Source organism: Aotus nancymaae, unplaced genomic scaffold (genome assembly GCF_030222135.1).
Source record: "Aotus nancymaae isolate 86718 unplaced genomic scaffold, 86718_ANA_hifiasm-v0.15.2.pri h1tg000057l, whole genome shotgun sequence".
Classification (NCBI taxonomy): domain Eukaryota; kingdom Metazoa; phylum Chordata; class Mammalia; order Primates; family Aotidae; genus Aotus; species Aotus nancymaae.
In genome coordinates, this window is record NW_026988471.1 from 25,734,885 (window position 1) to 25,755,981 (window position 21,097).

A 21,097-nucleotide genomic window follows, 5' to 3' on the forward strand; every position below is an offset into this window, starting at 1 on the left:
CACCTCGTTGAAGAGATAAGGAAACGAGGCTCTGAGAGGGGCAGTGATGTCTGAGTTTCTGCTGCTCTTCTCACCTCACACGATAGCCACCATGTTGACAAATGAAGAAACTGAGGCATGGGGAACCCCTTCCTGCCCCAGTTCCCCCCAGTCTGCCAGTGAGCCTTCTGCTGTGGGCCCCAACTGCCCAGTTCCAGCTAGATCCCAGTTCTGCTGGGATGCTTCAAGGTGGTGGCAGGTGCTATCTCTGACAGCCCAACCTAAGCCCAGCCTGGTTCACGGGTGCAGGACAGGAGCCATGGGAGTCAGGACAGCCTGGAAGCCCCTGGGAGCAAAGCAGGAGGCCTAGACTCCCAGCCCGTGCCTTCTCAGCCAGTTCCAAGAGCTGTGCTGACCTGGCGAGGCCCACTTTGCCTGAGGACAGGGCTTTCCCTTGGGTGTCAGCTCATGTGTGCCCAGGTCCACAGCTGGGCCCTGCCTGCTTCCAAGACAGCCAGAGCCTGGCCCAAGGGAGGAAGGAGTGTGGCCTGGGAGGAAGGAACGCTTGGCTGAGTCCCAGTGCTGTCACGAACTCACACTGCGTGCCCATGCGTGTCACTTGACCTCTCTGGGCCTCCGTTTCCTCATCCATAGGATAAGGACAGGACAGCGAGGCCCCAGGTGACTCCAGGCTGCAATATGCTGTGATGAGGATGGTGGGTAGGTGGGGAGGGGATCGCTCTGCCTTCCTTGTCTGTCTGTTTCTGTGTCATTAGTTTATCTTCAGCAATCCAGGCCTCTCTGTCTCAGTCTGTTGCTCTCTCTGTTTCCATCTTTTGCTCTGTATTTTTCTGCCCGCCTCTCTTCTTTTTCTGTCTGAGTGCACCTCTGATTTTATCTCCTCCTCTGTCACACAGCCCCCTCCCTCAGTCCTACACTGCCTTTCTCCCGTCCTCCGTAGTTATCAGCGTTTCGCTGTCTAGTTTTCTCTGTCTCTTGGGCTGGCTCGCTCGCTCTCTCGCTCTCTCTCTCTCTCTCTCTCGCTCTCTCTCGCTCTCTCTCGCTCTCTCTCTCTCTCTCTCTCTCTCTCTCTCTCTCTGCTCTCTGTCCTGCCCGGGCTCTCCTGCGGCCGCCCCTCCCGTCCCCTCCGCCAGCCCCCCTCCTCCCTCCTCGGCGCGTCTCCCAGTCCTTATTTGGCTGGGCGGGAGGGCTGGCGGGAGGAGGCGGCCTGCGGGCGGGGGGCGGGGGGCGGGCGCGGGGCCGGGCGGAGGAGGGCGGTGGGTGGTGCTGAAGGGACAGCTCCGCGGCGGCGGCAGTGGCGGCGGCGGCCCCGGGCGCGGAGCGGGTGCCCGGCGCGGAGAGCTGCGAGCGCAGCCATGCCCCAGGCCGCCTCCGGGGCAGCAGCAGCGGCGGCCGGGGCCGGGGACGCCGGGGGGCCAGCGGCGGCCCGGGCGGGACGATGAAGCGGCAGAACGTGCGCACGCTGGCGCTCATCGTGTGCACCTTCACCTACCTGCTGGTGGGCGCCGCGGTCTTCGACGCGCTGGAGTCGGAGCCCGAGCTGATCGAGCGGCAGCGGCTGGAGCTGCGGCAGCAGGAGCTGCGGGAGCGCTACAACCTCAGCCAGGGCGGCTACGAGGAGCTGGAGCGCGTCGTGCTGCGCCTCAAGCCGCACAAGGCCGGCGTGCAGTGGCGCTTCGCTGGCTCCTTCTACTTCGCCATCACCGTCATCACCACTATCGGTAACCGCTCGCCGGGCGCGGTGCGGGGGGCGGGAACCCGGGGCTGGGCGCGGGGCTCCCGGGGTCGTCCGGGGCGGGCTGGGGCTGGGGGCGGGGGTTCCCCCGTGCGGGACTGGGCGCCGAACCCCGCGCTCGCAGAAACCCGAGTTCAGCCTGGCGCGTCTGCTCCGCGGGGACGGGACTCGGGGAGGCGTCGATTCCTGGCTCCGGACCTGACTCTCCGGCCGGGCCAGCCCTAACTTGGCCCTGCCAGGTTGCGGAGGTCCCCCAGGGACTCCGGAGTGTGTGAGAGGGGCAGGGACGGCGGCCGGAGGCTCGGGCGGGAGGGGTGTGGCCGGGCCAGGCCCTGGAGCAGGGCGCTGAGTGTGAGCGGCGGGAGCGCGCCACTGCTCCGTGTCCCTGCGGATCGGCTTCCACAGCCTGGCGGGTCTACACCTGCTGGACTCCGGGGAGGCATGAGGATGCCGGAATGCGGCACTTCGGGGCACTCGGGGCCACCCTCTAACGGCGGCTGCGAGTGTGCGTGTTCCAGCTCCAGGAGTTTGCTCGCCACCAGTCAGTGCCTGTGATTTTCTCAGGGCGGCGGAACTGGTGCGGGAAACCAGATCCGGCCTTGTCAGCCTTCTTCTCTGCTGTCCCAGCAAAACAATCACCTCACAGGCATGACCCCAGTTATCCTCTCCAAGCCAGGGCGGATCACCATGTAGGAGGCCACAGGTACACCCAGACTATCCACAACACAGTCATAGGCACACATGCACACAGGTACACACAGGCACTCACAGGGCACACCGGGTGGGCACACAAGCACAAACAGAGAGAAGAGAGAGAGAGAGAGAGAGAGAGAGAGAGAGAGAGAGAGCGCAAACGATGTCCAGGAGAGGAATCTCTAGCCAGGCCCTTGGTGGTGCTATTCGAAACTGTCCAGACAGGAGTAATACCTCAGCCGTCCCCAATACCCTATGATTCCAGCTCAGCTCCATCACTACTGTGCTATATGACCTTGAGCAAGTCTCTTCCCCCGCCTGGGTCTCAGGCTCACCTCCAGACAAGGAGGGTTGGCCAAAATGATCTCAAGAGCTCCTCCCCAGCCCCAACGTGCTTGGATTCTGAGATGAAACCCACCTTCTCCCAAAGCCCATTGAGATGCCTCCAGAGCAGTTTCCTCCAACTTTCCCGTTCACTCTCCTCTCCCTAGCCCTCTTCCCTGCCTTGGCCAGGCTCCCAGGGGCTCACTGCCACTTAGCGAAGCCCATGAAGAGGGCATCGTTTTCCTGGGGGTCAACAGGAGCTGAGGGAGTAAAAGGCAGGACTGGACGCTGTCCCTGCAGTCTATCCACTGCAGGACACTGTTCCAAGAATCTACTGCTCCCTGGGGACCATGGGGAGCTATGCTGTGTCGTTTCTGGATTCTTCTCTTGGAAGAGGGAGGAAAGGGCCCTGGGAGTGGATGTGGCCCAGCTGGAGCACCTCTGGGTCCTGCTGACCCTGTGAGTTTAGCGTAGGATGATCAGACTTAGGCCTGCCCAAAGAGGAGCCCGCTTCCTGAAAAAGGCCAGCCCAGGTTTGGTCTCCAGTCTCCTCCACTCTCACACCCCGCTACCACTTGCCAGGGTTTCAGTAGCTCTTTAGCTGTCTGGAGAATCAGACAAATCAGACTGAGCATCCTCGGACCCTCCCTATCCTTCTTTTCCACACATCAAGCCTTCGCATGTGTGTCCCCTTTCCTTCTCAGGCCCATGGTCCCCAGCTCCACAGTAACCTCCCAACTGACCTCTCTGCCTACTGCGCAACAAGGCATGCTCCCCTGGACAATGTTGCCAGAAAGAAAATCTCAGCGGTTACCAAACTGATTCCCTTCTTGGAAGCCCTCAGGGTTCTCCACTGCCCCTGAAATCTGGTCTATGCTCCTCTCAAATTTTGAGGAACTCCATATCTGGCTCCAACCTCCATGTCTGACTTCACTTCTCACTTCTTACGTGATCCCTCTCAACAGCTGCCAACCTGTCCTCTGAGAATACCACAAGTATACCTATCTGGCATGCTTTTTTCTCTGTCCTTTTTCTTTTCTTTTCCTTTCTTTTCTTCTTTCTTTCTTTGAGAGACAGGGTCTTACTCTGTCTCACCCAGGCTGGAGTGCAGTGGTGTAATCGTAGTTCAGTACAACCTCAAATCCCTGGGCTCAAGCGATCTCACCATGGCCTCCCAAAGTGCAGGGATTACAAGTGTGAGCCACTGTGCCCGGCTCTACCTTCCATGTATCTTGTCCACGCTAAACTTCCAGGTCCAGCTCAAATTCCACCTCCTCCTCAAAGTCTCCCAGGCCACTGCTCTGCACAATTGCAGGTCTCACTATCAGGATGATCTGGTGACACACTGTGGGCTCTTTTGAGAAGTTATTTACATTATAGGGAAAGTGTTTTGTCTCTTTGGCCACACTGTACTTAACCACCACATGTGCAGGACACTGCAGTTCCTATCTCTGTGCTCCAAGTGCCAGCATTGTACCCAGAGGCTGTGAGCACACGCAGAATGCTATTGATGGGTTTAACGTGTGCAGAAATGAAAGGGCAGCAACCTTCACTTCATCCCTGCTGTTTCCCAAAGTGCTTGCAGTCCTCACCAAGAGAGATGCTAAAAGCTATGGGGGGAGAGGCAGACGGAATGCAGTTCCGGTGATTATTTATTTATAATGTGCTGGGCATGACGAAAGACAACATCAGACCACCACCCTGGTTCTGTGGGGGCCCCAGCCTAGCACTGCTCCTTCCCTGCCCCACCCAGCCATCCTGGCTTTATGTTGCCTTCCACTGCTGCTATGCCACCTTGCTGCAAGCTATCCACAGAGGCTCTGCTCTAAGAAAAACCTAACTGGACTGTGATCAGATGGGTGGAAGGGGCCCTAGGTTAGGCTGATTCTAGCCCCAAACCCAAGGGTAACAGCCTGTGTTAACCTGATCCCTCTGAAAAACGTGAATGCGTCTCCTTCTGGGATACTGGGCGTCCCATTGGGATGGAATAATGACAGCACCTCCCATCATTTGGTACCTTAGTGATCACAATGCACTTGCATCTCATGTCATGATTCTCAGTCTTCACCACCTGGTGAAGTTGCTGGGCAGGTATTGTTGGCTCTGCTGCATGGATGAAGGTGTGAAGGCTCAGGGAGGGGAAGCAGCTCCCCCAGAGTCACCCAGCTGGTGAAGAGCAGAGTCAGAGTGGGAAGCTGGGTCTTCTGACTCCAAGCCCAGTGCTCTTTCCCTGCTGATCTCTTGGCTGCTTCCTTTCCCTCCATATGCTGTGAAGCTCAGACCCAGCCAGGCCTGACACAGCCAAGCCGTGCTCAGTGATGCCAGCTCATAGGGAACTCATGGGCAGCCCTGATTGGCTGGAGGTCGGCAGGGTCTGACTTAGTCATTCACCTGGTTAGTCAGTCTCCACTGCCTGGAAGTATTCCTCTAGCTACCTCTCCCTGGTCTCCCAGCCAGGAAACTCTTCCTTTGCTGGTGCCCTAAGTTCACCCAACACTAATTGAAAGTGATTTCTTGGGAAGCCTTAACCTCTTTAGCTGTTGAGTCATTAAACTCCTCCAGGGCCCCAGCCCCATCTATTCACAGCTCAGAGGCTGTCACAGCAGGAAGGGCTTCAGAGATCAGCCGGTACCAGCCCCTGCTCTTATAGATAAGGAGCCAGAGAAGTGACAGAAATCACACAGATGGTAGCAAAAACCTGACCCCCAGTCCCCTACTCCTAACTTGTTCAGGATATTTCTGTATTATTTGTATTAACAACAGCAGCAGCAACGACAATCACAATGGCAACCACCATTTATTATTTACTCTTTGGCAGGCTCTATACGAGACGCTTCATTTGTACCCCCTCATTTAATTCTCTCACCATCTCTAGATGGACATTATTACCCCCATTTTTTAGCTGAGGAATCTGAGGCTCTGAGGATAGATGACTCACCTATGGCCTCAGAGCCCGGGCGGATCACCATGTAGGAGGCCACAGGTACACCCAGACTATCCACAACACAGTCATAGGCACACATGCACACAGGTACACACAGGCACTCACAGGGCACACCGGGTGGGCACACACACACACAAACAGAGAGAAAGAGAGAGAGAGAGAGAGAGAGCGCAAACGATGTCCAGGAAAGGAATCTCTAGCCAGGCCCTTGGTGGTGCTATTTGAAACTGTCCAGACAGGAGTAACACCTCAGCCGTCCCCAATACCCTATGATTCCAGTTCAGCTCCATCACTACTGTGCTATATGACCTTGGGCAAGTCCCTTCCCCCGCCTGGGTCTCAGGCTCACCTCCAGACAAGGAGGGCTGGCCAAAATGATCTCAAGAGCTCCTCCCCAGCCCCAACGTGCTTGGATTCTGAGATGAAACCCACCTTCCCCCAAAGCCCATTGAGATGCCTCCAGAGCAGTTTCCTCCATCTTTCCCGTTCGCTCTCCTCTCCCTAGCCCTCTTCCCTGCCTTGGTCAGGCTCCCAGGGGCTCACTGCCACTTAGTGAAGCCCATGAAGAGGGCATCGTTTTCCTGGGGGTCAACAGGAGCTGAGGGAGTAAAAGGCAGGACTGGACGCTGTCCCCGCAGTCTATCCACTGCAGACCTTGGAATCACGGCACTTGCCCAGATTTGATTAGACCTCTCTGACTCTCACGCCCTGGATTTTTCACCAATTCTTTCTCCATTTTAAGAGCCCATTCCACGTCGGGCACGGTGGCTCACACCTGTAATCCCAGCACTTTGGGAGGTGGAAGTGGACAGATCACTTGAGGCCAGGAGGTCAAGACCAGCCTGGCCAACATGGCAAAACCCAATCTCTACTGAAAATACAAAAATTAGCCAGTCATGATGGTTCATGCCTATAGTCCCAGCTACTCAGGAGGCTGAGGCATGAGAGTCACTTGAACCCAGGAGGTAGAGGCTGCAGTGAGCAGAGATCACACCACTGCACTCTAGCCTAGGGCACCTAGAAAACAAGGCTTGCCTTTACCCGGCAAAGTCCTCCCCGGAAGCTGGGGGCCTCTTGTTCCAGCACACTCCAGTCAGGCCTGCTGCTCCCTGCACACTGGCCCCTCATCAAACCAGACAACTTGTCACAGCTGTGCCCAGCACCTGCCATGGGCACCTGCCACAGGCTCACAGGTGCCCATTCTCCCACTGCAGGTCCTGGGAATCCTTTGGGCTCTAAGGCAACAAGAAAGAGACCAGGTAATTGATTCACTGATGGAGCTGGGGCAGAAACCTTCTGTTCCGCTCTTTCCCCAGCTTCCAGCCTGTGCTCAGCTGAGCACTGCCTCCCGTCACCCACCACGTGGCCTGTTAATTCAAGCAGGTGATTCATGAGGAAACCCATACTTTTTACATGTTTTCAAGAAGGAAAGTACAGATGTGACCTGCCACCCCCAAAATCCCGGAAGTCCTAATATAAGAGTGAGAGGAGACATTAGCAATCTTCCAAACACCCAGAGAGGCGAGCGGCTTGTCCACACTCACACAGGGAGTTGAGGGTATGACCCTGATTAGAAGCCAGGCCTTCTGGTGCCCACACTGAAAGTGCCTACACTCTCCATTCTCCAGTCTGTTCCCCCATGCCCCGCCATCTCTCCCAGCACTCAGGCCTCTGGCAGCTCATCACTCCACTGTTCAAGTCCTCTTTTGAATTTCTGTGGTAAAGGAAGGGCAGCCCAACCTAGAAAAGTCCCGGCACCCACCTCAGTCAGCATTTCCTTCCTGCCCACAGGCTAGCCCTTCTGCTTCCAGCCCCAATTTCTGCAGACCGGTGGGGGAGCATAGGCACTGACTTGGAAGCCGGAGTGCCTGGGTTAATCTCAATCCACCCTACCCCTACTCCCCTACCCCCACTAGCTGTATGTCCTTGGACATGTTATCTAATCTCTCTGAGCTTGTTTTGTCATTTACAAAATGAGGATAATAATATCTGCCTGCCAGGATTAAATGGGATCATGAAAAGAAAGTGCCTGGTACAGAGAATGCACTTAATAATCTACCATTATTATTGTTATTAATACTATTGTTTGTGTATTGTCACTTGACCTACCAAAGAACTGCTCTGTCTTCCAAGGGTTACCAAGACCATGGCTACCTCTGCTGCTTCCTAACAGGTGGGGACAGTGGGGTTGGGGGCCAGGAGACTGCCACATCCCTTCCCCTTATCTTCCCAATCCCACTACCGACCCCTCATTTCCCGCTCCTAAGCCATGCCTGGAGTCTCCCTAACTGTTCAGGCTCCTACCCCTCCTCTGAGCAGGCAGACCCTGCAGAAAGCTAGCCAGGGGTTGGGCACAGTGGCTCACACCTGTAATCCCAGCACTTTAGGAGGCCAAGGTGGGCAGATCGCCTGAAGTCAGGAGTTTGACCAGCCTGGCTAACATGGTGAAACCCCGTCTCTACTAAAAATACAAAAATTAACTGGGCATGGTGGCACAAATCTGTGATTCCTGCTACTCAGGTGGTTGAGGCAAGAGAATCACTTGAATCTGGGAGGCGGAGGTTGCAGTGAGCTGAGATAGTGCCACTGCACTCTAGCCTGGGAGACAGAGGGAGACTCTCAAAAAAAAAAAGAAAAAAAAAAAAAAAAGCTAGCCAGGGAGAGAGGTACATGGTGGTAGGAGAACCTACAGAGTGTGTTTGGCCAGAGATCTTTCTGATTGTGCCATGCTCCTGTCTGCAGGTCCCGTTTCCACTGTCACCGTTAGGGTCTGCAGGCACAGAGAGAGTGGGGGTGAGAACAGGACAAAAATAGAACACACACGCCTGGCCACAGTGGGGACAGGACAAACACAATAAGTATTTTCAAAGCAAACATAAACAAGCACAGATGAATGTAGTGCAAATCACCACTATAAACAGCTTTCAGCTGGCTGCACAAACGGTGAATCTGTGAGTTGATTTTGTAATTAAAAAAATGTAGAAATGATTTCCCTGCAATCAGCCAGCAGCAAGTGGAGAGACCAAGCTCTAACTGAGACCACAGTGGGTCCAGGCTAAGCTGAGCGGAGTCCCAGGATGGGCACTCCCTCCTCCACTCCTGCTCCACCTTGGACACAGGGAACAGACAAGTGTCTATAACAGGCCAGATGCTGTCCACATGTCCTGTCACCAGCATCCCCACACCACTCCAGGAAGTCAGGAGGTGCCATCCTGCACAGTCAAGGAAAAGGACCCTCAGAGAGGGTTAGAAATCTGTGCAGGACCCTACAAATATAAAATGACAGCACCAGGACTTGCACCCAGGTCTGCAGGGAGTATTTCTTCATGGAGTCATGCAACCCCCACTCCCCACGGAGCCTCTGTGATTCCTTCTGTGTGAACGCAGCTAGAATGGCAGATGGGTACCAGGGTCTATGCAGGGTGCTCAGCACTGGGCTCAGCTTCAGGGTCTCTTGCCCTCAGAACTATGGATAGAGCATTTAAGCCAAAGACAGAACGGAATTTTAGCTCCAATCCTCTCAATTCACAATGTGGAGACTAAAATCCAGGCTAGAGAAGGGGCCTACTAAAGGTCATGCTTACAGCTCTCATCAGAGCTGGGCTTAAAGCCCTGTTTCCTGACCCCTCTGCCAGCCTCTGTCCTCAGAGAGCCAAATGACAAATGTCTTTCATGGCAGCACAGAGAGCAGTCAACCATCCAGCTAATACCACTGCCTCCCTGTCTGTCCACACTCTCTCACTGTCCAGAAACTGCCCACGCTACAGCAGCTCCCACGTGGCTCCCAGAGACCTGCCCCTCAGCTGGGGCCAGTATCCCCAAGCTACTGCCGAAAGTCACACCTTCACTTTCCCATTTGTTAGAGCCAGCCTCAACTGCTGCCTTTAGCCGCAGCTCCATTTCTCCTGGGCTGGTGGCCTCTCTGGCTGGGCCTAAGATCCCATCCTCATCCTTCACAAAAGCAAGTTCCTTACTACCCCTGCTTCCTCCAGTGACACAGCAAAGATCCTTTAGTGAAGAGAGCACATGGCTGCCAGGAATGTGGGGAAGGAGGCTGGCTTTGGTGCTAGAGAGGTCTTAGACAAATCGTTTCCTGCTGCTGCTGCTGCTGTTGTTTCTGCTTCTTCTTCATCATCATCACCATCACCATCACCATCATCACCATCACCATCATCACTATCATCATCTCACCATCATTACCATCACCATCACCATCATCAGTATCATCATCTCACCATCATTACCATCACCATCACCATCATCACTATCATCATCATCACCATCATCATTCCCATCATCATCTCATCATCATCATCCTTCTCTCTCTCTCTCTCTCTCTCTCTCTCTCTCTCTCTCTCTCTCTCTCTGGTGTCTCTGTGATCACTGAAGAAACAGACACTTCCCTGATGTACTTCAGTCCTCCCATCTGTGTAGAGGAGGCAGTCCACAGAGGGAACTGAGGAAGCCAGCTCAGCAATGCAGAGTTCTACTTCACAAACTATAATGTATAGGGAATAACCTGATTGATTTGGTGTAAATGCAGGTTCTGAATCAGCAGGTCTGGGGCAGAGCCTGAGATTCTGCATTTCTAAAAAGCCCCCAAGTGACACTGACACTGTGGATTGGATCCATGGTCCACATTTTGAGTAGCAAGGATCTAAGGAACCTAGAGGCCTGACTTCTGGGAATAGCCATGAGGTGTGGACCATGGTTTTAAGAAAAAGAACGTTTACAGCTGGAAAAGCCCTTGGAAATCTGGTGGTAAAATGTCAGAGCTGAGGGTCCAGGAGCTATGGCCTCTTCCCTGAGGCTGGAGCAATGCTGTGTCTTGCCCCATAGGAGCCAGCTACAGGGCCTGGGTGGAGCCACGTGCTGTGGCTCGCACTATGGGATAGAAGAAAGGGAAGTGGAGAGGGTGGATGGAAAAGGGAAGGGAGAAGTGGAGAAGGGCTTTCCCCCTGAGGAAGCTGGGGAGCAGGAGATCACTGGTCCTCAGCTGTTGTCATTCCCCCCCACCCCCAACCCCCGCCTTAGATCAATGGAGAACGGGCACCCCGGAGATTAAACATCAAAACGGAGAACTGGCTCCTCCCCCATGCCATCAGCCTGTCTTAGTCTGGGCTGCTATCATAAATTACTGTAGACTCGGGGGCTTGAACAAGGCACATTTTTTAAAAACTTTTATTTTGCCAGGTGCAGTGGCTCTCGCTTGTGATCCTAACATTTTGGGAGGTCAAGGCGGGAGAATCACTTGAGGTCAAAAGTCTGAGACCATCCTGGCCAACATGGTGAAACCTGTCTCTAGTAAAAATACAAAAATTAGCTGGGCGTGGTGGTACACACCTGTAATCCTCGCTACTCAGGTGCTGAGGCAGGAGAATCACTTGAACCTGGAGGGCAGAGTTTGTAGTGAGCTGAGAAAGCGCCATCTCACTCCAGCCTGGGCAACAGAGGGAGACCCTGTCTCAATCAATCAATAAATAAAAACTTTAAGTTCAGGGATACACATGCAGGTTTGTTATACAGGTAAACCTGTGACATGGGGATTTGTCATACAGATTAATTTCATCACCAGGTATTAAGCCCATTAGTTATTTTTCCTGATCCTCTCCCTCCTCCCACCATCCACCCTCTAGTGGGCCCCGGTGTGTGTGGATCCAGTGTCTGGTGAGAGTTGGCTTCCTGGCTTACAGATAGCCATCTTCTTACTGTGTCCTCACATCCTCACATGACAGAGAGAGAAAGAGAGACAGAGAGAGAGAGCTACCAGACACTCACCCTGCTGCAGGCTACAGTGTGGAATGCAGATAGTAGCACAGACCTGTTTTCTTCTGGAACCCTCGGGCCATGTGTGTATGCAAACTTTAAGAGGGACATCAACAACTGGGGGACTGTCAGAGGAGGGGAGCAGCAGGTCAAATGAGGGACACTCGGTGGGGCGGGCATGGACAGCACAAGTACCAACTTCAAATACCTGCTGGGCTATTGCGAGGTAAAAGGACCAACCTTGTTCTGAGTGTGTCCAAGAGGTTGAAGTAGCACCAGTGGGGTAAAGTTCATAGAAAGACTTGTTTTAGTTCATTGTAAAGCAGAACTTGTTAAAATCAAAGCTGACCAAAGATGAATTGCACTGCCTCAAGAGTTAGTGAGCTTCCCATCACAGGAAGCATACAAGCAGACACTTGGATGGATGTACTGCGAAGGCCGCTTGTATTAGCCAGGGTTCCACCAGAGAAGCAGAACTCATAGGCGATGCATATTGAGAGATGTATTGCAAGGAATCAGCATATAGGCTGGTAGGAGATGGCTTGGCAAGTTTGAGATCCATCGGGCAGGCCATCAGGAAAGGCAGGATGGGCCAGGAGTTGTGGTTCATGTCTGTAGTCCTAGAACTTTGGGAGGCCAAGGCAGGTGGATTGCCTGAGGTTGGGAGTTTGAGTCCAGCCTGGCCAACGTGGTGAAACCCCGTCTCTACTAAAAATACAAAAATTAGCCAGGTGTGGTGGTGGACGCCTGTAATCCCAGCTACTCGGGAAGCTAAGGCAGGAGAATTGCTTGAACCTGGGAGGCAGAGGTTGCAGTGAGCTAAAATTGCACCACTGCACTCCAGCCTGGATGACAGAGTGACACTCTTGTCTCAAAAAAAAAAAAAAAAAAAAAAAGACTGGCCAGAGCTCTCTTCAGTATGTGCTAACGCTGCTATCCACAGCTGCTTCTTCAAGGGAGCTTCAGCTCTACTCTTAAGGTTTTCAACCGATTAGCATTAGGCCCACCCAGATTATCTAGGATTATCTCCCAAACTTAAAGACAACTGATCATAGACTTTAATCACATCTACAGAATGTCTTCACAGCAACCCTAGGTTCCTGTTAGATTGAATAACTAGGGGCTTTAGCCTAGCCAAGATGACACATCAAAAAGACCATCACGCCACCCATATTTCCCACTAAGGGTCACAATAAATGGTGTTTAAGATTCTTCCCAACTCTGAGATGCTTTGATTTCTTGATCTTCAAAGGGGCAGGCTGGAGAGTTAGAGCACCCAGAGTGGGACTCAGGAGTGTCCTTGAGGCCTCAGACCCCCTGGGTCCACTTCCAGATAGAATTGGCTTCAGCCTTCCTTTCAGTTCAGTTAACCAAAGATCATTTGAGATGTCCCGAGATCCTGCATGCCAGGCACTATGTGAGGCATCAGGAGAACAGAAAACTGAGACCTAGAGCCTTCCCCAAGGAGCCTTGGGTCTGAAAAGCACCAGTTGCATAGTGTACATGCTAAATCCAAGTAGAGTGACTCAAAGAGGGGTCTGAGAAGGTGTCCTGGGACAGGCTTGAACTATGAGTGAGGACTTCAGGAGGCGAAGATCGGCAGCCAGAGCTTTCTGGGGTGAGTGTGACACAGGCCAGGGCTTGAGCATGCCCAAGGAAAAGTGCTCGTGAGCAGACCCTGGAGGGCTCTGGACTCTGGTGGGTGGACTTGAGTGGACAAGCACTGAAGGCAGAGGTGACAGGCCTGATCTGTGTGCCCCTGCCTGGGTCCTGACCAGTGAACGCCCAGTGATCCCAGTTGAAGCAGTGGGTGTCCTGTGATTCCAGTTGAATCCAAAGGTAATAGTGACCTGAATCCTGATTGCCTCACTTGCTGCTCGCCCTGCTCACCCAGCAGCCCTCAGTCAGTCCCCAGGGAGTTTTTGACTCCCCCACCCCATTTCCTTTTCTGAGCCAAAGGTCCACTCTGGAGCTCAGACCAAGCACAGTTTTATTGACGGTTTGCAGGAGCACCGGGACAGCACTGAGCTGAAGGTGATGCTGTCACCCAACACTGAGTGCATAGCTTCTGCATGGAAAGCCCCAGGCCCCTGCTCTCAGACCCCTTTTCTCTCCCACATGCCCTCCCACAAGTCCACATTTCTGGATCCTAAGCGTATTCTCCTTGATTTCTGCTCCGGGCTCCAAAGCTTGGCATGGACTCAGTGTCCCTCATCAGGAATGCGCAGGGCCTCTCCTAACCACAGCTCCAATTCAGAAATAACCATCTTGGAAACATCCTGAGAGTCACATTCCAGCCCGCCAGTCATAGGACCATGTGAGGGGCTTTCTCCAAAGAAGCGAACTGTCAGGGCCCAGTGGGGCAGCCTGGAGAGCTCAGCACAGGCACTCAGACAGGGGCGGCCACTCCTCCAGGATGAGGTCTAGTTCCCCTGCCCAGGCAGAGGACCTTCCCTGGGGCTTTGGGGACAGGCACGGTACAGACAGTTCCAGGCAGAGCGAGCCTCCCCAATCAATGCAACAGATGGATCTGCCCTGGGCTGTTCCACACAGATCAGTGGAGCAGCCACTCCTCAGGGAGCCTGCCTCAGTTTCCACAGTCATGAACTAAGGCTGGCATTCATTGGGAGGTCACTCTGGGCTGAGCCCTTTATAGACATTACCTCATCCAATCCTCACAGCTGCCCTAAGAGAGAGACACAATTTTTTCTTTTTCTTTTTTCTTTTTTCCTTTTAGAGGCAGGGTCTCACTGTGTCTCCCAGGCTGGAGTGCAGCCATGATCATGGATCACTGGCAGCCTCGACCTCCCTGGCTCAAATGATCCTCCCACCTCAGCCTCCCAAGTAGTTGGGACCACAGGCATATGCCACCATACCCAGCTAATTTTTAAATTTTAAGTGAAGACACGGTCTCTCTATGTTGTCTAGGCTGGTCTCAAATTCCTGGGCTCAAGCAATCCTCCTATCTTGGCCTCCAAAAGTTCTGGGATTACAGGCGTGAGCCACTGCCTGTGACCTAGAGGTAGTATTATAATCCCCATTTTATAGATGAGAACACTGAGGCTCACAGGGCCGGAGGGTGTGTCCAAAGTCATGCAGCTGGCAGGTGGCAGAGCAGAGATATGTTAAGCACTTGGTCATCAAGGGTCTCTTCTGAGCCTCATGTCAACCCCAAGATGTAGGCATCATTATTCCTACTTTGCCAACAAAGAAACTGGACTTGAGAGATAAGGTCACTTCCTGCAATTGAGGGCCAGTGAATACAGGAGCCAGAGTCCAGCCCAGACTTCCCAACCTTAACACTGAGCTTCTCCCCAACCCACCCCCAACCACAAGTGCCCTTGCCCCCTTGACAGTGGCAGAAAATAGGTCATTCCTGTGGTAGGGATGCTAGAAAAGTCACGGAGGTTTTGTCGGCCTATGAAGGGCAAAAAGGCAGTGTCGGGGGCAGGGGTAGTTGTCACAGAATGGCCTTGGTTCCCAGCCTTTGTCCACACCATCCCACTAAATAGCATGAGAATCTGAGACTAGAATGGGGACAGAGTGACAGTTCTTAAGAGTGGCTACTGGGTGGAGAGGGGGCCTTGGTGGGAGTGACTTGGGCAACTCACCTGCTCCCTCGTACAGAGGTTGGGGGACAGGTCAGACGGCCCTTGTGTGCTGAGTAGGGAGGTGGTGCTCATAGCAGTGGTTGTTGGAGCCAGAGTCATGGGTGTGAGGACCCTGCCCACAGGAGTTGATTCATTAGGGCTGGGGTAAGCCCGGGAGGCTTCAAGTCTGAAGGACCCCTCAGGCAATTGGAATCTGAGCCTGGATTGGGGATGACGGAGAAGAGAGTTTGTTGGGATCTGTAGTCCATACTTGGGAGGCTGGGCCACTCACCAGCTGCTAGAATTTTCTTTCTGGCTGTCCTTGGTGTTTCAGAAACATGCAAAGGTATCTGAGGAAGATCTTTGGTCATTCTCAAGCCAAAGCTCCTGGGGTGAGCCAGGTGGTCAAGACATCAGGAGTCAGTGGGTGGCCCTGGGAGAAGGTCATTTCCCCTCCCCCCAGGGGAGAAGGAGATGAAGAGGGCCTCAGTAGAAGTCCCAGGGACAGGTTGTGTCTTTCCTGTCATGGTTTTAGCTCTCACTGCCTACTCTCAAACAACCCCAAGGAAGGGGGTCAGCCCAGGGGAGGACCCCAGCACTGGGAACAAATCCAGGGTTGCGGCCAGGCTGAGCCAGTGTGGCCTCCCTTCAGTGTGACTCTGAGTCATGGATTTTCCACTGTGAGGGTCAGGCCAAGTAAGACCCTCTAGGGCTTCCTGGGGCTCTGGAGCAGGGGCCCCTCCTGTCCTTGGTCCACCAGGAGGGGCCAGAGAGAGAAAACCTGGAACCAAACTCAGTGGCAGCCCTCCTCTTGCAGTCCATACCCAGCTCAGTACCCCGAGTCCTGAGCACTCATCTGCCTGGGCTCCAAAGAGGCCCTGATGTCCCCTGCCTGCTCCCAGGGGATGGGCCAGTGGATTCTAGAGGCAGGCGTCTTGTCCTTTCTCAGAGCTGTGACTGGGCCAAGGAAAGTAGGGATCCAGCCCCCTCCACTGCTCCTTTGCTCCCACCTGGCTGTGAAACCTGGGACGAGTCACACCTGCCCCTGACCTTAGCTGTGAGGGACTGGGCTGGTGGCACTTAATGCCCTTCCAGTTAGGGCTGTCTCTGTTGCACCTGCCCTGGCTTCCCCTCCAGCCCTCCTGAGAAGCATGCTACCCAGGATTACGCTCTTGTCCCCACTTCACCCCATGCTGTCCCAGCCCTGGAGGGACTTCCTCTGGGTCCAGTCCCAAGAATAGAGCTCTGTCGAGGACCTCCATGTCACCCTTTCTGGAAAGAGAGCATTTTTGAGTGTGGCCAAGGTCCCGCTTATCAGCCCAGCAAGTCCACTGCCCCAACCCCTGGGGCTGCTGGAATGCAGGAGCCTCCCACCCAGACAGGGTCAGCCACTCGCGGCTCCCACAGTAGTCCCTGGAATGGAGTGCGGGAGTGAGCGCTGGTGCTGAGGGCAGGCTGATCCCAGCCACTGCCTTCGGACAGGGAGTGGCCAGGAGCCAGGCTGCAGACACAGCTTTGTTGCACCGGAGCTGACCCAGGATGAGTGCCCTGGCAGCCAGTTCTGCCATCCAGGCCCTGGGCTTGGTCCAAGGTTCCCAGGGTCCCAGGAACTGTGTTCTGCTCGTGCATCAACCTTCAACATCTCACCTTGACTGGAAACCCGCTGGATCTCCTTGGGGCCAGGGCTTAGCCCTGGGGGTCCCCACTGTGGTTTGATCACTCAGAATGTTTATGGGGCAAGGTGTGATTCCCTGCTACAGAGCCTCCATGGACATGTACTAAACCTTTGTCCAGGATGGGGTGAATTCAGGGTGCTGCTGTTAGCCTGCCCCTGCAGAGAAGGGGCTTGTGTGGACAGCAGATAGCATTCCGGCAATTCCCAGAGTCCTGCAGATGCTTCAGATTCTTTGAGAACCACTGAGGCGGCCCAACCCTTCTCTCTTCCAGATAAGAGGATGAGACCCAAGGCAGGGCACATGGGAGATGGGCAGTGGTGTGTCCCCACTACACAGCAGTCCGGTGACAAAGCAGTCCTCAACTCAGGCCCCCAACTCTTTCCACTCCCCTCAGGCACCCACGCAGTCATTCCTCCATTCACTCGGCGTCTCTGAGCATCTTCCCTGTGTCAGGCCCCATTCTAGGCCCCAGGGACTCAGCAGGGAAAAAAAGCAGCCCTTGTTCTCACGGGGCCTTCATTTTAAAGGAAGTAGAAAGTCAACAAACTAAACTATGTTGTAAAAAATAAACAACATCATCTCAATGGTAATATGTGCCAGCGAGACGAGAAAGCCAGGGGATGAGAGAGACAGGGAAAGCTACCTTCCGGGAGGGGCCTGTAGAAGGCAGAGGTGGGGGAACAGACTTCTGGGCAGGGGAAGAGCAGATGCAAAGGCCTCAAGTAGGCCAGTGCTGGGTGGAAACGGAGCAGTTGCCTATGGCATGCTGAGCGAACTGGGGAGAAGAGGCAGAAATCTGTAAGGGCTGGACCCTGCAGGGCCATGGAGACCATGGTCAACAGTTTGGATTTTTGGCTGGACGCAGTGGCTCACACCTGTAATCACAGCACTTTGGGAGGCTGAGGCGGGAGGATCACCTGATGTCAGGAGTTCGAGACCAGCCTGGCCAATGTGATGAAACCCTGTCTCTACTAAAAGAAATACAAAAAAAATTAGCCAGGCATGGTGTTGTGTATCTGTAATCCTAGCTACTCAGGAGGCTGAGGCACAAGGATCTCTTGAACCTGGGAGGTGGAGGTTATAGTGAGCCAAGATTGTGCCATTGCACTCCAGCCTGGGCAACAAGAGCAAAAAATCCATCTCAAAACTAAAAAAAATAAAAATAAATGAGTTTGGATTTTTAGGTATGATAGAAGTCACTGGAAGGTTCTAAGTGGGTTGTGATGTGACATGACTTAAATTTTTACAAGCTCACTCTGGCTGCTCTGCAGAGATCGGATGGTGGCAGTGCAAAGTGAAAGCAGGGACACCACAGGCCACAGGTCACCAGGCCACCCACAAGTCAACCCCTCCAAAGAAAGGATGGTGGCGAACTGAACCAGGCTGATGGCAGTGGAGACAGAGCTCGTGGGTGGACTGATCTATGTTTGAGAGGCAGGGGAGATAGGACTTGCTGATAGGTAGGACACATATGTTGAGGGAGAGGTCTGTAGGAGTCGGGGGAAGAGAGCAATCAAGAATGATCCTCAGCCTTTGACCTGAGCAACCAAGTGGAGGATGTACATTTACTAGACGGAAAAGAACATCCAGAGACTAGCAGGTTTGGTAGATTCCAGACTTCCATTTTTGATACCCAGGTTAATTCTGAGATGCTCATTTCAAATCCAGGAAGCCAGTCAGACAGATAAGTCTGCAGCTCAAGGGAGAAGTCAAAGCTGAGATATAAACTCAGGAGTTATCAAATAGAAATAATACTGAAAGTCAAGAGCCAGATGAGATCAGCTGGGAAGCGGGTAGAGCTGGCAAGAAGAGCAGAGCGCCCAGCCCTTCCTCCAGTGCTAGGAGGTCAAGCAAGGAAGGGCACCTGTCAGGAGACAGACTGGAGACCCGGGCACTGCGGCAGCCCAGGGGCTGAGGGAGTGTTTCTGCAGAGGGAACAGTCACCAAGCCAGCCACTGCTGGGAGAGGAAATAGGATGCAAACCACCGGTAGATCTGCAGCATGGAGGTCACTGGAGACATTGGCCATGGACGCAGTTCAACATTCAACAGCTTGCTCCAGGAGCGAGGGAAGGGGAGGGTGGTGGGAGTCAGCCCGCAGTGGAACAAAGAGGCCAGATTCCAGGAGAGGCAGGAACAGAGCAGACCGTACCGCAGGTCGCCCTATGTTCAGGCCTTTCCACAAATGCTTCCCACCCTCCCCCTGCAGAGACCCAAGGAGTTAGCCTTATATCCCTCAAGCAAATGAGGCCTGAGGCCCAGCAAGGCGATGGGCCCAGCAAGGCGATGGGCCCAGGGCCACTGCCAGGAAGCTGAGTCTCAGCCAGTCTGACTCCAAAGCCCCTGCTCTTCCCCAGCAGCCCCTCGCCCCAGCCCCACCAGCTCCGTCTGCCTTCCCCCACCACCGCCTTCCACATTCCCTCCCACCTCATCCATCCTTGTCCTTTGATCATTTCTGTCAGCTTCCAGCAGTCTTGGCCTCTGCCTCACTCCTCTGGGAAAGCTCTGCTTTTTCTCTTTGATCCTGTGCGTCTGTCCTCTGCTGCGTCCTCAGCTGGGCCCCGTGTCCCTCCCGCCCCGTCCCTGCAAGATGTTCCTGCACCCTCTGCCAAGGGTCAGGGGCTGAAGAGAAACCAAGAGCCTTGCAGGGAACCTGGGCCTGCAAGACAGGAGTGTGGTCCCCGCCCTCCAACTGCTCTTTGGGAAAGAGGCTGGGTTTCTTTGGGCCTGGCTGGGCAAGCGCTCAGTCCATCGAGGCCTCCAGAGGCAGCCGGGAGCAGGCAGCCAGCAGGGCCGTGCCTCCTTACCCTGATGGGTCAAGAAGGGCCTCAGTGCTTCTCGAGAGAAGGGCACAGATGAAGAGCAGTGGGCCAGTCTCACTCTGTATATAAACAAACATACAGGGAGTAAATAGGGAGTGGTAGCCAGCAATACCCTCCAGCGCCAGTCACCACCACCACACAGGCTTCAGAGAAGAGAGGAGGGGCTTGGGACCTCAAAGTCCCTTTTGGAGCCAGGGTGACTCGAGTGGGAAGCCATGTTTGAGGCCCAGAGACAGTGTAGGGGAAGAGGGAAGCCCTGGCAGGAGGTGGGGCCTGCCCAGCCTGGCTGCCCTACCCTGGTCTCTGGGATAAAGGAGGCTGTCTGGGATGCCCGGAGCAGCCTCCAGCTCTGACCCTTGGGGTTCTGAGGCCTTGCTAACCCCCAGCTGCTCTGGGAGGGGCTGGCAGCCGATTCCCAACTGGAAGAGATGAGTAGAGCAGAACCAACACCCAGACACCACGGAGGCCCAGCCACTCTCCCCAAAGCTTGACAGGGGGCTGCAGTAGTAATTAGCTCCCCACATATCCCCAGGGTTATTTTTGTCTCATTCTCCCCTGGTTTATTTTTAAAGTAACACTGGCACGTGGCTGGCCGGCTGCCCTTCCCAGGTGCCTGTGCCAATTTGGGCCAGGAATGGAGCAGGGCAAGATGTGCCCCCTCCCTCACGGTCCTGCCCAGAGTACCGGAGCTATCCAGCCCCTCACTGGCTGGCTCCAGGGGGGTTCTTGCTGCACTGAAGCCAGGGGTCCAGCCTGGGGTGAGCAGGTAGGCCAGCATTGGAAGACCCCTGGGGAAGACCCCTGGGAAATGCCCACGTCTCCGTCATGCTGCTGAGACACGTGTTGCATGACCTTTACCGAGTCGCCTCACCTGTCTCAGCATCGCCTCCTCGTTTCTCAGTGGGATGAGTGAAAGTGACATTGCCTTTCACACCGTCAAAACACTCTGAAGTGTGCAATAAACTGAATCGGTGCTCAGACATCAAGGAACAGTGTGATTAACTCCCATACAAGCATGCTGCCCCGCACTCTCCCACTAAGTCCCCTCCAAGGCACATCTTTCTCCCAAGTGGAGTGACTCCCAGTCTGGAAGGCTCCTCTCCCATTTCTCCCTTTCCCACCTGCCCTGAGACCTGCCCTCCATATTTTCTGTCTGGCTGAACCCTAATCCAGGCTGCCTGGGGTGAAGGGAGCCAGTATAGGAGGGAGAGCCTAGCTCTGCATTTACTTGCTGTATGATCTTGAGCAATGACTTGACCTCTCTGTGGCTCCGTTCCTGCATCTTCGAATGGGGATAATAATACCTACCGATAGGATCGTTTGAAGATTATACAATGAACGTATATTAGCTGGCTTAGAGCAGTGCCTGGCACGTAGTAAGCGCTCTATAAATGTTAGCTAGTATTGTTTTGAATTGGAGAGGAGGATCAGTGACAGCGGTATTTAATCATTCGAATAAAGTCAATTGCAGGGAAAGCCAGCTTGCCCAGATTCCATATCGAGGCTAGGGGGAGGGGAGCAGGGTAGCACTGTAAGCAGCAGCTGGGG

The 21,097-nt window shown here is 54.2% G+C and overlaps 1 protein-coding gene across 1 annotated transcript in view; it reads left to right on the top strand.

Annotated features, from left to right (window-relative positions):
• The first annotated feature begins 1,438 nt into the window (after positions 1-1,438).
• KCNK3 (potassium two pore domain channel subfamily K member 3) overlaps positions 1,439-21,097 on the top strand; it is a 39,199-nt gene continuing 19,540 nt past the window's right edge. Inside the window, exon 1 of the mRNA XM_021674458.2 lies at positions 1,439-1,721. Within this exon, the coding sequence (XP_021530133.2) occupies positions 1,439-1,721 (283 nt within the window). The remainder of the gene's footprint in view (positions 1,722-21,097) is intronic.